The 15,141-nt window shown below is 39.9% G+C and overlaps 1 protein-coding gene across 3 annotated transcripts in view; it reads left to right on the forward strand.

The window, feature by feature from the left end:
- The window catches only part of Zc3h6 (zinc finger CCCH-type containing 6), a 55,581-nt gene that overhangs the window by 29,888 nt on the left and 10,552 nt on the right, over nt 1-15,141 (forward strand). For all 3 annotated transcript variants that reach the window (XM_076570617.1, XM_076570615.1, XM_076570616.1), the window contains exons 4-7: nt 4,075-4,315; nt 6,087-6,223; nt 10,545-10,661; nt 11,224-11,335. In XM_076570617.1, coding sequence (XP_076426732.1) covers nt 4,075-4,315; nt 6,087-6,223; nt 10,545-10,661; nt 11,224-11,335 — 607 coding nt within the window. The remainder of the gene's footprint in view (nt 1-4,074; nt 4,316-6,086; nt 6,224-10,544; nt 10,662-11,223; nt 11,336-15,141) is intronic.

The raw sequence follows: 15,141 nt of genomic DNA on the forward strand, positions 1-15,141 counted from the left end.
TTTAGGTCCATTTGATTTATGATGTAATTTAACCCAAATGTCTTTCTTTTTTCTTGTCACAGTGACTTGTCTACTGGTTAGAGTATGGTATTGAAGTCACCCACGATTTCTGTGTTGAGGTTAATCTTCTATCTTTACATCTAGTAGCATTTGTTTTATGAAATTAGGTTCACCTGTGTCTGGTGTATATGCCTTTAGGATTATAGTAGCCTCTTGATGGCTTGTCCCTTACTCATTAAGAAATGGCCTTTTCTGTCTCTTCTTATTTTTGTGTGATGTCTATTTGATCAGATATTAGGACAGTGTTACCTGCATATTTCCTATTTCTGTTTTCTTGGGAAACCTTTTTAATCCTTTTACTCAAAGGTTGTGTATGTCGGCTGGGCAGTGGTGGCACACACCTTTAATCCCAGCACTCTGGAGGCAGAGCCAGGCAGATCTCTGAGTTTGAAGCCAACCTGGTCTACAGAGCAAGATCCAAGAGGCACCAAAACTACACAGAGAAACCCTGTCTTGAAAAAAACAAAAAACAAAAAAAAAAAGATTGTATATTCTGACTTTTTTTTTTTTATAAAACTTTTACACTTTTTTTGTTGTTTCTTGTTTTTGTTTTGTTTTGTTTTTGTTTTGCCTTTTATTGAAAATAGATTCTTGGGCTGGGTATGGTGGCACATGATTTTAATTCCAGCACTTAGGAGGCAGAGACAGGCAGATCTCTGTGAGTTCAAGGCCAGCCTGCTTTACAAAGCGAGTTCCAGGACAGCCAGGGCTGTTACACAGAAAACCCTGTCTCAAAAAAACAAAAAAGAAAATATTCTTTTCTTATACAATATATTCTGATTACCATTTCCCCTCCCTCTACTCCTTCTAGTTCCTTCCCGCCTCTCCTCCCTTCCTGATCCACTCCCTTTCTATCTCTCATTTGAAAATAATAGCCTGCCGGTTGGTGGTGGCACATGCCTTTAATCCCAGCACTCGGAGGCAGAGGCAGGCAGATCTCTGTGAGTTCGAGGCCAGCCTGGTCTACAGAGTGAGTTCCAGGAAAGGCGCAAAGCTACACAGAGAAACCCTGTCTGGAAAAAAAAAAAATGAGAAACCCACTTGTTCACACACTCAGGCGTCCTATGAAAGGACTGTGCTGAAAGCTGTCATCTATGTGTAGAGGATCTGGTGCAGACCTGTGCAGGCCCTGTGTGTGCTGTTTCATCTCTGTGAGTTCATATGATCCTTGCTCAGTCGATTCAGAGGGCCTTATTCTCCTGCTGTCCTCCATCCCCTCTGGCTCTTATTTTTAAAGATTTGTTGTTTTTTTTTTTTTTTTTTGGTTTTTCGAGACAGGGTTTCTCTGTGTAGCTTTGTGCCTCTCCTGGAACTCACTTGGTAGCCCAGGCTGGCCTCGAACTCACAGAGATCCACCTGGCTCTGCCTCCCGAGTGCTGGGATTAAAGGCGTGCGCCACCACCGCCCGGCAAGATTTGTTTATTTTTATATGCATTGATATTTTACCTGCATGTATGTCTGTGTGAGGGTACCAGATTCCCTGGAATTGGAGTTACGGACAGTTGTGAAACTGATGTGGGTGCTGAGAATTGAGCCCAGGTTCTCTGGAAGAGTAGCCAGTGCCCTTAACCACTGAGCCATCTCTCCAGCCCCCACCTCGGGCTCTTATATTCATTATACCTCCTCTTTCATGGGGTCCCCTGATATCTGAAGTGTAGATGTAACGGTCTTATTAAATAAGAAACACAGAGCCAAATGCAGAGTTAAAAGCCCAAGAGGTCAGAGCAGTAGCTAAGAGCTGAGACTTAAAACCCTTCTTCTTACCCACTGCCACTGCCGTCCTTCCCCTGAGAAAGAGACCTACTTCCTGTGTATCTGTCTTTTTATTGACTTTCTGTTCTGCCTTCTCATTGGTTGTAAACCCAACCACATGACCTCCTCATCACTGCCTGTCTATACAGACCTCCAGGTCTTCTATTGTTGGTATTGAGATTAAAGGCGTGTGTCTCCATGTTGGTGGTGTCCTTGAACACACAGAGATCTGCCTGTCATGTGATTGGGATTAACGGCATGTGCTACTACTGCCAGACTTCTGCTATATCTTGCTATTAGCTCTGACCCCCAGGCAATTTTATTTATTAACATACAAATAAAATCACATTTCAGCACAAATAAAATATCACCATACTGAAGGGAGGGATTTGATGAAGACATCCCATTTAAAGTTTTGTGTTCCAAGGACTCTCTCTCCATATAATGTCTGGTTGTGAGTCTCTGTGTTTGTTCCTGTCTGCTGCAGAGGAAGTTTCTCTGATGACTAATAAGGCACTGATCTATGAGTATAGCAGAATGTCATTAGGAGTCATTTTATTGATAGGTTTTTTGTTTTGTTTTGTTTTGAGTCTAGTAGTGTTTGGTTGTTCCTTAAGTCTCTGGGATATCTAGTCTCTGGTTTTTGGTCACTCAAGCATTGTTGGATGTGGGCCTTAAGTCAAGTCAGACATTGGTTGACTATTCTCACCAGGTCAGTGCCACTGTTGTCCTAGCATATCTTGCAGGCAGGACAGATCATAGGTCAAAGGTTTTGTAGCTCGGTTGGTGTTTATGTTTCTCTTTTGGTAGCCTACAGAGTACCCTCCTGCACCAAAGACACTAAAACATAGAGGTGAAGGCTCCATGTTAACCCCAGCTCGACCTCCATGCTCAGTGAGGTGTGTGGGTGTTGTCCTTGGCAATGGGCCCTGCTCTCAGTTTGCAGAGAGTACCCCCACTGTCTTAGCAATAGTCTGGGTTGTTTGGGGATTTCCACTGGACCTCCTTGGCCAACAACTCAACTGAATGCAACCCAGTCCCAATACTGACACCTTGTTTGGTGACAAGAGATGGCCAGTTGGGACCCTGTCTCCCCCATTAATTAGGAGACCTCATTAGGATCATCTTCATATATTTTAGGAAGTTTCCACTGTACTGGGTTTCCATATCATACCTCAAATGTCCCTCAATTCCAATTGTCTCTTCCTGCAATCCCTACCTCAACCCTATCTCCTCTTCCCCTCCCCACCTGATCCTCCCATTCCCTCCCCAACCACCTGAAGTCCACTCCTATTGTATTTAATCTTTCAGTGGTTGATATATGCGTATTTTATATATTATCCCTAAGCTGCTTGACTATTTTCTTTAATTTTAGAAAGACCTTTTTAAGTGTTAGAGCTATGAGGGGAAGGGTTTCCCCAATGCAAGTGCTACAGCTGTTTCGATCTGTATGATATCTTAATATTTCAACTAGAAAGGTAATTCTATATTTTTAAATGTATATAACATTACAATAATATTCCTGGCAGTCTGGAGCCAAGGAATACCAAAGTCACACAGCACAGCAAACCTTACACAAAGAGATTTGTTGGGAAAGACACAGTGAGGATAGTTGCTTCTGTTTGGGTGACAAGCAGCAAAGAACTGAGCTGGAGGCAGGCTTTATGTAGAATTTTTTGGAGTAGAGCTTTCCCGAGAGGTGATTTCCAGGATAGGGATTGGTGGGATTTCTCTTCTTGATCTTGGGGCAAGCTCATTGGTGGGTTTTTGAGCTCAGGGCTTGGTAGGATTTCAAACCCCAGAATTGAGCTCAGGCTTTTTTACTTTGTATAAAAAGGGAAGAGCTTAGCTGTCTGTGTCTGGAGGGGCTGGTTCTGTGGGTGGAGCCTGACAGTTGGAGATCCTCAGGGGTGGGTCCTGATCACTTGCATGCCTCAAGGGGTTTACACCTTTTTCTGTGTAAAACGAATTTACATATGGTGGCATGAATTTTAAAATATTTGTATGCCTATGACTATTGAGACACAGAACATGGAAAATAAAAGCTAAGAATAAAAGTACAGTGTTTAATAATGTAAGTGGCATTTAGTGTACTGAATTTAGTGTTAAATATGGTCATAAGGAAATACTAATGTAGTCAGAACTAATAACTGTCTTTTATCTTTTGTTCTGTCAACTTTTAGGGGAAAAGATACTCTGTGTTACTATCAATTGCTATTATTAGTTGAACATTTCTGATAATGATTGTCCATTTTTACCTAGCATGAACATATATCAGGAAGTTATATGACGTCAAAGAAGAGTCAACATAACAAAAAATTCCACAGTAAAGAATATGCTGAGTCTAGTTTCTACAGTGATGACAACTTTGGTAACTACAGTGATGACAACTTTGGTAATTACAACCACGAGGAAGAAGACGACTTTTCCAGTCAGCTGAAATATTATAGACAATCTCAGGAATCCTCAGGGAAAAAACAGAGAACTAAAGGAAGCCCGCCAGGTGAGTTTAAAATTAGTCTATCTTAGAATATGAGAACCATATCGGTTTACAATAACAAATTTCTTAGTTCCTTTAAATTAGAGTAAATCTAATTTTTTTTTAAAAAAAGGTGTAGCTTTTAAAAGGGGTGTGGTTGTGCATGCCTTTAACCCCAGCATCAGGGAGGTAGAGGCAGGAGAATATATGTGAATTCAATGCCAGCTTGGTCTACATAGTGAGCTCTAGATCAGCCAGGATCACATAGAGATCCAGTCTCAAAATAAAGCAAAACAAAAAGAATGAATTATGAACCAGATGTTGTGGCTTGTGCTTGTAATCCCAGCACTTGAGAAACTGAGATGGGAAGATCACTGGGAGTGATCAGCCTAGGCTACAGGGTGAGACCCTGCCCAAAACAAAGATAAATGAAAATAGTTAATTATGAAAAACAAACTTCCACAATTTAAAGACATAGCCATACACATACGTTTTTATCTGTATGTCAAGTTGACATCGGAAAAGATGATATACCAGTGTTTATAACTGTACTTCCTCAGCATATAAAAGTGTAACATCCTCTAAATTCCTATCAGTACCAATTCTTATATTTTTTTGAGATCAATATTAGTGTGTTCACTTTTTGCTAATTTCTTTATTTTTAGATTTGTTATTTTTAAGTGTGTGTGTGTGTGTGTGTGTGTGTGTGTGTGTGTGTGTGTGTGTCTGCATGTGGGTATGTGCACAGGAATTCAGATGCCCACAGAGTCCAGAAGAGGGCATCAGATCTTTGGAGTTGGAGTTAAAGATGGTTGTGAGTTGCCTAACGTGGGTGCTGGGAACTGAATTCAGGTCTTCTGCAAGAGCAGTGTGTGGTCTTAGCTTCTGAGCCATTTCTCTAGCCCTCTTGATTTCCTGTAGTAAAGGGAAACTTCACATAGTCATTAGTTGTTTCATAGGTCATTAAAAAAGCTTATTAGCTCTGTATAACTTTGATAAAATGTAACAATTGCATTGTATTGTAACCTAGTATCCTGTTTGTGGTGTTTATTTTGAGATAGTCTCAGTATGTAACCCTACCTGTCCTGGAACTCATGGTAGTCCTCTTGCCGATGCCTCCCAAGTACCAACATACAATTTTTTAAATTGGATATCTTTTCAGATGCTTTTTTTTTTTTTTTTTGCGATGCTAGAGATTGAACCCAGGGTCTCATGTATGCCAGGCAAGCACTCTACCACTGATCTGTATCCCTGGAGCACCCTTTTAGATACTTTTGTTGGGTGTAGCATCTTACCATGTAGCCCAGTGTAGTCTCAAACATGAGTTCCTCCTGCCTCAGCCTCTGCAGTGCTAGGGAGACACTTTAAAATACCAGTGTTTTCAAAAACAAACAACCAGTGAAGATATATGCGGATATATGGAAACAACATTACCACGAGAAATCTGGCTTGCTACAGATAAACTGCTGTTATCTGTATCTTTCTTAAAATATGACTATAATGCTTAGTTCTCTTAAAAACCGAGGTTCATTAATCATCTTATCCCAAGATGGGGATTGGGAAGACAAGTGGCTTCTCTAGACTCTTAAGCCTTGTGTCCTGTGTAGCTAACACCACCATCTTCTGAGAAAGAAGCAGTACTCAAAAGGTGGAGATGGGTTAACTTTCTCACTGGCTCTTAGGGGAAAGAAGGATGATTCACTGTAGACTGTTAAAATATATTGGTATTTGTAAGATAATTGATGTCAGTTACATTGCTTTTCTATAATATTTGAAGTACATTTTAACTTTTTAGGTTCTGAATACCGGATTAAAAATTTTAATACTAGTCATGGACGTGTTTTGCCGAAGAAAATCAAAAGAAAAGAACACCGTGGGGCAAGAGTCACTAAAGGGCCTAGTGTCTTTTCAGGAATGGATGACTTTCAAGAGGTACTGAGAACTTGTGGAGGGGAAGGCCTTTTTTCATTTTTAAATCATTTGTTTACAAAGAATGCATTGTGATTGTAATCTTACTGTCTGAATAAATGAAAAATTTACCACTAAGATTCAGTGAATATAAATAAAATTCTCTCCAAAGAAAATTTTAAATTAGTCATAGTATTAGTATATAGCTACACATTTAAGAGACCTAGAAATAAAATAAGTGTATGTGAAAAGCCTCAAAATAAAATTGATGTGTTCTAAGCCAAACCTTATCCCCTGTTCCTCCTCCATTGTGCTCTCCTCTCCTAGAGGCCTTTTCCCCAGTGCACATGGCAATAACAGGGTGATATGGCTCAGTGGGCCAAGAAGGAAGGTGCTGGTAAGTTATTTATGACCCGAAAGCACTGAAACGGGGAAAGGCATATAAATGGCCAGAAAGATGAACTTAAATACTTTTTATGTAAGTTATTCAGCAAATGCATGTTCACTTGAGCTGAATTCTGAACATGTACGTTTCAGCAGCTCTGACTTGGAGTTATCCAGTTCCTGTATTCTATGATATTTTTAGCTTTGATTCAGTTAGACAGAGGCAAGAGTGGACTTTTAAATAAATATTCTCATTACATTTTATGTATTTTGGGCTCATGTGTGATTATGTAGGAACAGCACACATGGAGGTCAGAAGACAACCAGGTGGATCCCATAGGTCCTGGTGCAGGTGCCTCGATCAGCAGGCTATCTCCCAGGCCCTCGAGTTGACTTTAAAAACAGCAATCTTGAGTAAACTACATGACTCTAGTTTGAAAATGCTTAGTTTGGAGCTAGAGAGAAGCCTTAGCAGTTAAGAGCACTTGCTGTTTTTCAGAGGACACAGATTCAATTCCCAACACCCACATGGCAGCTCACAGCCACACCTATAACTCCAGTTCTAGGGGATGTGACATTCTCTACTGGCCTCTTCAGGCACCAGGCACACACATGATGTAAATACATACTGTAGGCAAGACACTCATACACATAAAATAAATACAACTTTAAAAAGAAATGAATATACTTAATTTTCTGGTGGGTATTTAGATAATGGGCAGAGTTTTGTTTTGTTTTTGTTTTTTGAGACAGGGTTTGTCTGTGTAGCTTTGCACCTTTCCTGGAACTCACTCTGTAGCCCATGCTGGTCTCAAACTCACAGAGATCTGCCTGGCTCTGTCTCCCGAATGCTGGCATTAAAGGCATATGCCACCACTGCCCGGCTCAGTGGTGGCATATGCCTTAAGGATATATTCACAAGTTTGATCTAAAAATAAAATATACCATAGAGATATTTGCACCCCCATATTTATTGCTACTTTATTCACTATAGTGAAGACTGGGTCTGGTTAATTTCAGTGTGTCATTTTATTTGCAAGGTTTTTTTGGTTTTGGTTTTGGTTTTAAAGATTTATTTATTTTGTATACAGTGTTGTGCCTGTACACCATAAGAGGGCACCAGATCTCATTATAGACAGTTATGAGCCACCATGTGGTTGCTGGGAATTGAACTCAGGTCCTCTGTAAGAGCAGCCAGTGGTCTTAACTGGTGAGCCATCTCTCCGGCCCTATTTGCAAGTTTTTTATATAGAGAGTTTAAAAAAAATAAAAGTTCAGGCTGAAGAGATGGCTCAGAGGTTAAGAGCACTTGTTTTTGCAGATGACCTTGGTTTGGTTCCTAGCATCCACACAGTGGCTCACAACCATTCAAAAATCCAGTTCCAGGGGCTCTGGCACCCTCATCTGACATTGGGCATCAGACACTCACATGGTATACAGACAGACATACAGGCAAAACAGTCATACATAAAAATAAATCAATGTGAAAATTTTAGAGTTCATGCCAAGATTTGTTTGTAAGATGCAGTAATGCCATCCTGCTTTAGGGGATATCAGCCAGCATTTCATGTATGAAAAGTGGTGAGCAGATTAGGCATAAAGAGGCCTCTTTTACTTTGTTCCTCCATCGTTCTCAGCCTCCTCCTTTCCTCACCTAATGTTTACTGAGCTTCTCCTGTTCCATGGATAAGAGCTTTCTTATTATAGTTTTCACTGTTATTATATCTGTTCATTTTCCTAGACATAATAGATTTTTAGAATGCTTTGCTTTTAAGTAAGGTAAACTTTTTAAGTAAGTTTGCTCCATTCCTGGTGCTTATACAATAGGCCTAAAAATAATTAGTTCTCAACAAAGTGCCTTCAATCAGCTTACTCTCTGTTTATACTTGAATCTGTAAAATGAAGGTATATAGTGTTAACTCTTGAGGATGCCTACAAACACTAATATTTAAATGCCTCTAGATACAGACACTAACTCAGTTTCATTGTTACTCAGTAGGACAATCAAGATTAAAATATATTATCAAATGTGTCAGTTAATTGGCTGTAATGAGAGAAATTTTGTATGCATGCAAGCATGTGTTAGTATGTGTTTATGTATGGTGCACATGTGTATGCATGTGAAGACCAGACATCACCTTATATGTGTTTTTCAGGAGCTGGGCACCTTCTTTGAGACAGGGTTTCTCATTTGGCCAGGAGCTCCTTGATTAAGCTGGCAGGCTGTCCAGGGACCCCAGGAATCTGTCTTTGTCTACCTTCCCAACCATGGGATTCCAGGCACAAGCCACCACGTCTGACTTTTTACACAGGTTCTGGGGCCTGTGCCCCATTCTCTTTGCTGACGAGCATCTCCCAAGCCCAGAGATACTTAGGATTCTATGAGCATGCAAGAGCCCAAGTGAAAGCATAAATCTAATTAATCGTACCAATAAAAAAAATCAGGAGTCAGTTTGGGGTAAGAACCTGAAAGATCAGAGAACCAGGAGCAGCCGCCAGTTGCTTCCTACCTCTTCAATTACTCAGTCCAAAAGCCTGGCCTTACCACTTCCTGTCTCCTCTCTCTACAGTCCTCCAAACTTCTATGGTCAGCTAGTGGCTAGCTCTGCCCTCTGACTCCAAGCAAGCTTAATTTGTCAGAACACAAAATATCACATAACACCCAAGGGAAAAGGCAAACTAAACAAATTAGAAAGAATAAATAGTTACTGGATTCATATTGTGTTCATGCTTGAAAAGAATTATATAAAACTTGTGATTATAAGTCATTACAGTTAGCCTGCTTCAGTGATGTATCCTGCCTCCTTATTCCTTCTTATACTTAGGGCCAAAGTTGAATAGGAAGTGGGAACTATGGAAAGAAGTAGGGCTGTGAAGTTCTTCTTCACTTAATGTACTTCTTTCTCTGACCTCAAGGTTGAAGGTGACTTGTGACTTCTGTGCTTTCTTATCTAAGAAAGTGCACAGAAACCACACTGTACAGAGCCTGTCATCCCCACTGTTTGGAAACATGCACCAATGGGAAGAGAGATCGCTTTCGTTATTACCTTTGCCTTTCTTACTGTAAATTAGGTCAGGTTTTGTCCCATAAGGACTGTGAGCATTTCTTTTGTTGTTTTTCTGTAACTTGATTTCATTATGACTGCGTAATATTCTGCCACTTTAGTGCAGCATACCATAGTTTGTTGTATCCTCATTTTGTGTGTGTCAGCTGTTTCCAGTTTTAAGTGATTTTGCAGTAATTACTGTAAATAAATTTTTGTGTGTGCTTCCCCATTCTTAGACTAATTCTGAAAAGTCAAAATTCTGTATTTAACACTTAAGTATTTGTTTATTTTTGTGGTGCTGGGGGTTGAACTGGACCTTGTGCAATGCTAGGCAGATGCTGACCTGCTGAGCTGCAGCCTTGGCATCAGGGTGGATGTTTTCAAGTTGTTTATCATGTAGCTGTCAGCAGAGCACAAGAGTTTATATTTTATAGCACCTCTACCCAGCCTGAGGAGTGTTAGGAAATTTCAAGATGTTTGTTTGTTTGTTTGTTTGTTTGTTTGTTTGTTTGTTTGTTTTTCCGAGACAGGGTTTCTCTGTGCAGCTTTGCGCCTTTCCTGGAACTCACTCTGTAGCCCAGTCTGGCCTCGAACTCACAGAGATCCTCCTGCCTCTGCCTTGTGAGTGCTGGGATTAAAGGCATGTGTCACCACCGCCCAGCTGGAAATTTCAAGCCTTTTATGATTTTATTTTTAAACTGTGTCTTTAAAAGACAAAAGGCTTCTTTGCAGCCATTAGTAGCAACAAACAAGACCACCAGAAGCATTTCTCTCCAGTTTAGTGAATAGACTCAGGATGTCTAACCTTGATTACTATCAATAGTCAATTTATACTGCTTTCCAGGTCCATGTAAGTATGTCTTAACATGTAGTGATATTTCATATCTTACATTCAAGTCAATTTTTTCTTTCAGTATGGTAAACCAGGGAAAAAGTGGAAAGTTATGACTCAGGAGTTTATTAACCAGCACACAGTGGAGCACAAAGGAAAACAGATCTGTAAATACTTCCTGGAGGGGAGGTGTATTAAGGTAAATGTTCCCGTGAAGGGTATGATAGATCATTCTAACTTTCAAAGTAATCTTTAGAATTTAGTCCTTTGGGGAGTGGTTATTTTCTTTCATTACTCATATAGTTGCAATAACGCTATTTTCTTAAAAAATGTACCTTGGATGAAATTAATGTATATCGAAACTTACTTAATTACATTCTGGGACAGCAACAATGGGTAGGAAACAGATTCCGCTTGCAGATGTGTTAACGTTTGTGACAGATACAGTTGTGGCTGTCTGACAGTGCAACGGAAAGCCTTGGTGGTCTAACTGGTGCACTGCTTCCTTGTTGCTATTAGCTCTGATTTAGACATGACACCAAGAGGTTAAGTAAGTTCCCACGCTACATCTAGAAATGGTGGGTGCTGGCGGGACACTGGCAGAATCCTGAGGCTACAAACACTGCTTGGGCAGGACTTTGGAGGGATTGTCTGCATCGTTAGTACTCAGTATCCAACACTAAGGATAATGACTGGAGCCCTACGGGGACACATGGAGAGGGGACCTGAATTCTTTCTTTTGCTTCCTTCTGTTCATACAGGGAGACCACTGTAAATTTGATCATGATGCAGAATTGGAGAAGAAAAAGGAGATCTGCAAATACTATTTACAGGGATATTGTACCAAAGGAGAGAATTGCATTTATATGCATGATATCCTTTAGAGAAACTGTGTATCAACCAACATACTGGTATTTCAGGCAAAGTGCTCAGGAATGCATTTCTTTATAACCCAGGAGAATGGACAACCTTATTGTGACTCCAATCCAGAATCAGTAAATGAAAAGACTAAAAATTTGACAACAAAACCTACAAGCTAAGTAAACACATTAAAACATGGCAATTATTTATATAATTTATATAAATAAATACGTAAGAGTTCTGTAACTTCTATAAGAGTTTCCTAAAAATTGAGAAGATTGGGAGTAGGAGAGAAAGATAATTCACAGAAAAGAAACATAAATGGTGAAAAATCAAATGGAAGGATGTTTTATCTTGGTCATAGTAAGAGGAATATAATTAAAGCCACACCAAGATAACAGCCATCAGATATTCAAAAACCCCATTTTTTATTAGCAAGGCTATGACAGAGAGACACACTAGAATTTTTTTGATGAGCTCACAGTGGCACACCTTTATCTATTGTGCTGTTTGTCCTCCAAAAGAGTGTATTTGAGCTGGTTTAGGCACACACCTTTAATCCCAGCATTCCGGAGGCAGAGGCAGGCGATCTCTGTGAGTTTGAGACCAGCCTGGTCTACAGGGTGAGTTCAAGGACAGCCAGGATACATGGAGAAACCCTGTCTCAAAAGTGTATTTGATATTTAATCGCAAATAACACCTCATTTTTTTTGTTAAAATATAATTTGTTTTAGTCAAGAAATTACAAGTATATTGTTTTCAAATTGATAGCATTCTTTAGAAACCAGATATCAAATTCTGTTTTTAAAACTTTCTACTCTGTTCTTAGGGTCTCATTTCACTTGTAAATAAATAATATTTTATTTCATTCACTTTCATTATATTTCATTATACTTTGTGGTTATTCTGGTTTTTTTGTTTGTTTGTTTGTTTACTGTTTTTGAGACAGAGTTTCACTGTATAGCCCAGACTGGCTTTACACTCACTGTATTGCCCAAGGTGGTCTTGAATTCTCTTGGCCTTATGCGATTGCAAATGTTTGCCACCATGACTTTTATAATTTTAATTATACTCAGTATACATTTACAGTAATGTTAATAGTGATTGGGGGGCTGGAGAGATGGCTCAGAGGTTAAGAGCACCGACTGTTCTTCCAGAGGTCCTGAGTTCAATTCCCAGCACCCACATGGTGGCTCATAACCATCTGTAATGAGATCTGGCACCCTCTTCTGTATACATAATAAATGAATAAATTTAAAAAATAGTGATTGGGAAAGACATAATATTTGTGTTAACATATATATATTTAAATCAAAATAAGTATATTTTACTAAGATTTTTATTAATTTTAAAAAAGGTTTTGAATTTTAGCAATGTTCTTTGCATTAGCCAGAATTAGTCATATGATTTTTCTCCCTTGAGTTTCTCATTATGTTTTGTTTTGGGTTGTGTTGTTTTTGTTTTTGAGACATTGTGTTGCCCTAGAGCTCAAGAGGATGTAGACTATTCTAGCCTTGAACTCACAAAGACCCACCTATCTCTGCCACCCAAGGATTAGGACGAAAGGTGTGCACCACCATGCCAAACATATCAGATGTCTTTAAAGCCACACAGGTAGTCCCCAAATGCATGCCTCCCAAATAGTACATTTCCTCTATACATCTAAATTTTGTATTTTCTTTAGAAATTAGACTCTAAAAATTCAAGTAAAACTAGTCTGTGGCTTTAATTGTTGGGGTTTTTCCCCACTCAGAGCTGAGGACCGAACCCAGGGCCTTGTGCTTGCTAGGCAGTGCTCTACCACTGAGCTAAATCCCCAACCCCGGGATTTTTTTTTTTTTTTTTGATTTTTGGAGACAGGGTTTCTCTGTGTAGCTTGGCGCCTTTCCTGGAACTCACTTGGTAGCCCAGGCTGGCCTTGAACACACAAAGATCCGCCTATCTCTGCCTCTTGAGTGCTGGGATTAAAGGCGTGTGCCACCACCGCCTGGCTGGGATTTTTATTTATTTATTTATTTATTTTAAAGATGTATTTATTTATTATGTATGCAGAGGAGGGCGCCAGATCTCATTACAGATGGTTGTGAGCCACCATGTGGTGCTGGGAATTGAACTCAGGACCTCTGGAAGAGCAGTCAGTGCTCTTAACCTCTGAGCCATCTCTCCAGCCCTGGGATTTTTATTTTTAATATGACATCACAATCCCTTTATTTCCTTCACAGATAAAAAAGATTTCTTACACATTTTTTTGTTCTCTAAAATATTTAATTATTGGAAAGGGATGGTACCTATATATTAAAATACAACACTATTTTCTGTAACTGTTACAAATGTTTTCCTTTTAAAAGTTCATTTGTATTAGTACATCTCTTAACCCTTATCAAGGAAGCTTCTATTTGCCGTAGATGGTGGTTAGCACAGAGACCCACAACCAGTCCAGGTGCCGAGAATAAGAGACTGATATGCTAGGCCTGAATGGAACATGTATGTCACTTCCCCACCCAAGGCTCAGATAAGTTTTGTAAGAATGGGCAGAACTGTAGGCAGATCTTTCTGTTCCTCCTGCCAGCTCCCAAATCATGATACTATTAATTATAAAAGATCGGCTGATAGCTTAGACTTGTTTCAAACTAGCTCTTATAACTTAAATTAACCCATTTTTATTAATTTACTTTCTGCCTCATGGCTTTATTACCTCATCTCCATAGTGTTCATGCTGCTCATTTTTTGTCTCATTTGGCCGCCTTTTTTCTTCCTATCATCCTGTGTCTGGCTGTCCTGCCTATACCTCCTGCCTAGCTAATGGCCATTTTTTTTTTTTTTTCAAGACAGGGTTTCTGTGTAGCTTTGGAGCCTGTCCTGGAACTCACTTGGTAGCCCAGGCTGACCTTGAACTCACAGAGATTTGCCTGGCTCTGCCTCCTGAGTGCTAGGATTAAAGCCGTTTGCTACCACCGCCCGGCCATTTAGCTTTTTATTAAACCAATCAGAAGGTGCCTTGGCAAAGACACATCTTCACATTGTACAAAAAGATTATCCCACAACATAGAATAATAGTAAGAGCTAAAGGCAGTAGATGATTGTGAGGAAATATGTCTTCCAAATATAGCAGGACTGTTGCATGTATGACCTCAGGACAGTGACAGAATCCCAGCATGGAGAGGGGAGGTAGACAGGAAGCCCCCTCCTGGCTTATGTTGGAGAGGGGAGGTAGACAGACAGGAAGCCCCCTCCTGGCTTAGGACCTATGGGCAGTTGATAGCAGCTGGGAGAGGAAGGGTCAGTTTCCTTTAAAAGTGTTTCTTTGGGTAGGCTGACTATGTCCTTCAGAGGTCACACTCCCGAGAATATATGGACAGCACCAATTAGACTTGATGTTTATGGTTTGGGGTGGAGGCGGGGCACAAAGTAGGATGGATAGAGAGGGGGTGTATCTGAGGGAGATGAGGGATGAATATGATCAGGACATTCTGAATGGAATTTTCAAAGCACTCCTCCACTGTTGGTGGGAATGTAAACTTGTACAGCCACTTTGGAAATCAATATGGTGCTTTCTTAGAAAATTAGGAATCAACCTCCCTCAAGATTCAGCTATATCACTCTTGGGTATATACCCAAGGAATGCCAATCATACCACAAGAGCACATGCTCAACTATGTTCATAGCAGCATTATTTGTTTTTTGTTTTTTTTTAAAAGATTTATATATTTATTATGTATACAGAAGAGGGCGCCAGATCTCATTACAGATGGTTGTGAGCCACCATGTGGGTGCTGGGAATTGGACTCAGGACCTCTGGAAGAGCAGCCAGTGCTCTT

Source organism: Peromyscus maniculatus, chromosome 4 (genome assembly GCF_049852395.1).
Source record: "Peromyscus maniculatus bairdii isolate BWxNUB_F1_BW_parent chromosome 4, HU_Pman_BW_mat_3.1, whole genome shotgun sequence".
Taxonomy (NCBI): Eukaryota; Metazoa; Chordata; class Mammalia; order Rodentia; family Cricetidae; genus Peromyscus; species Peromyscus maniculatus.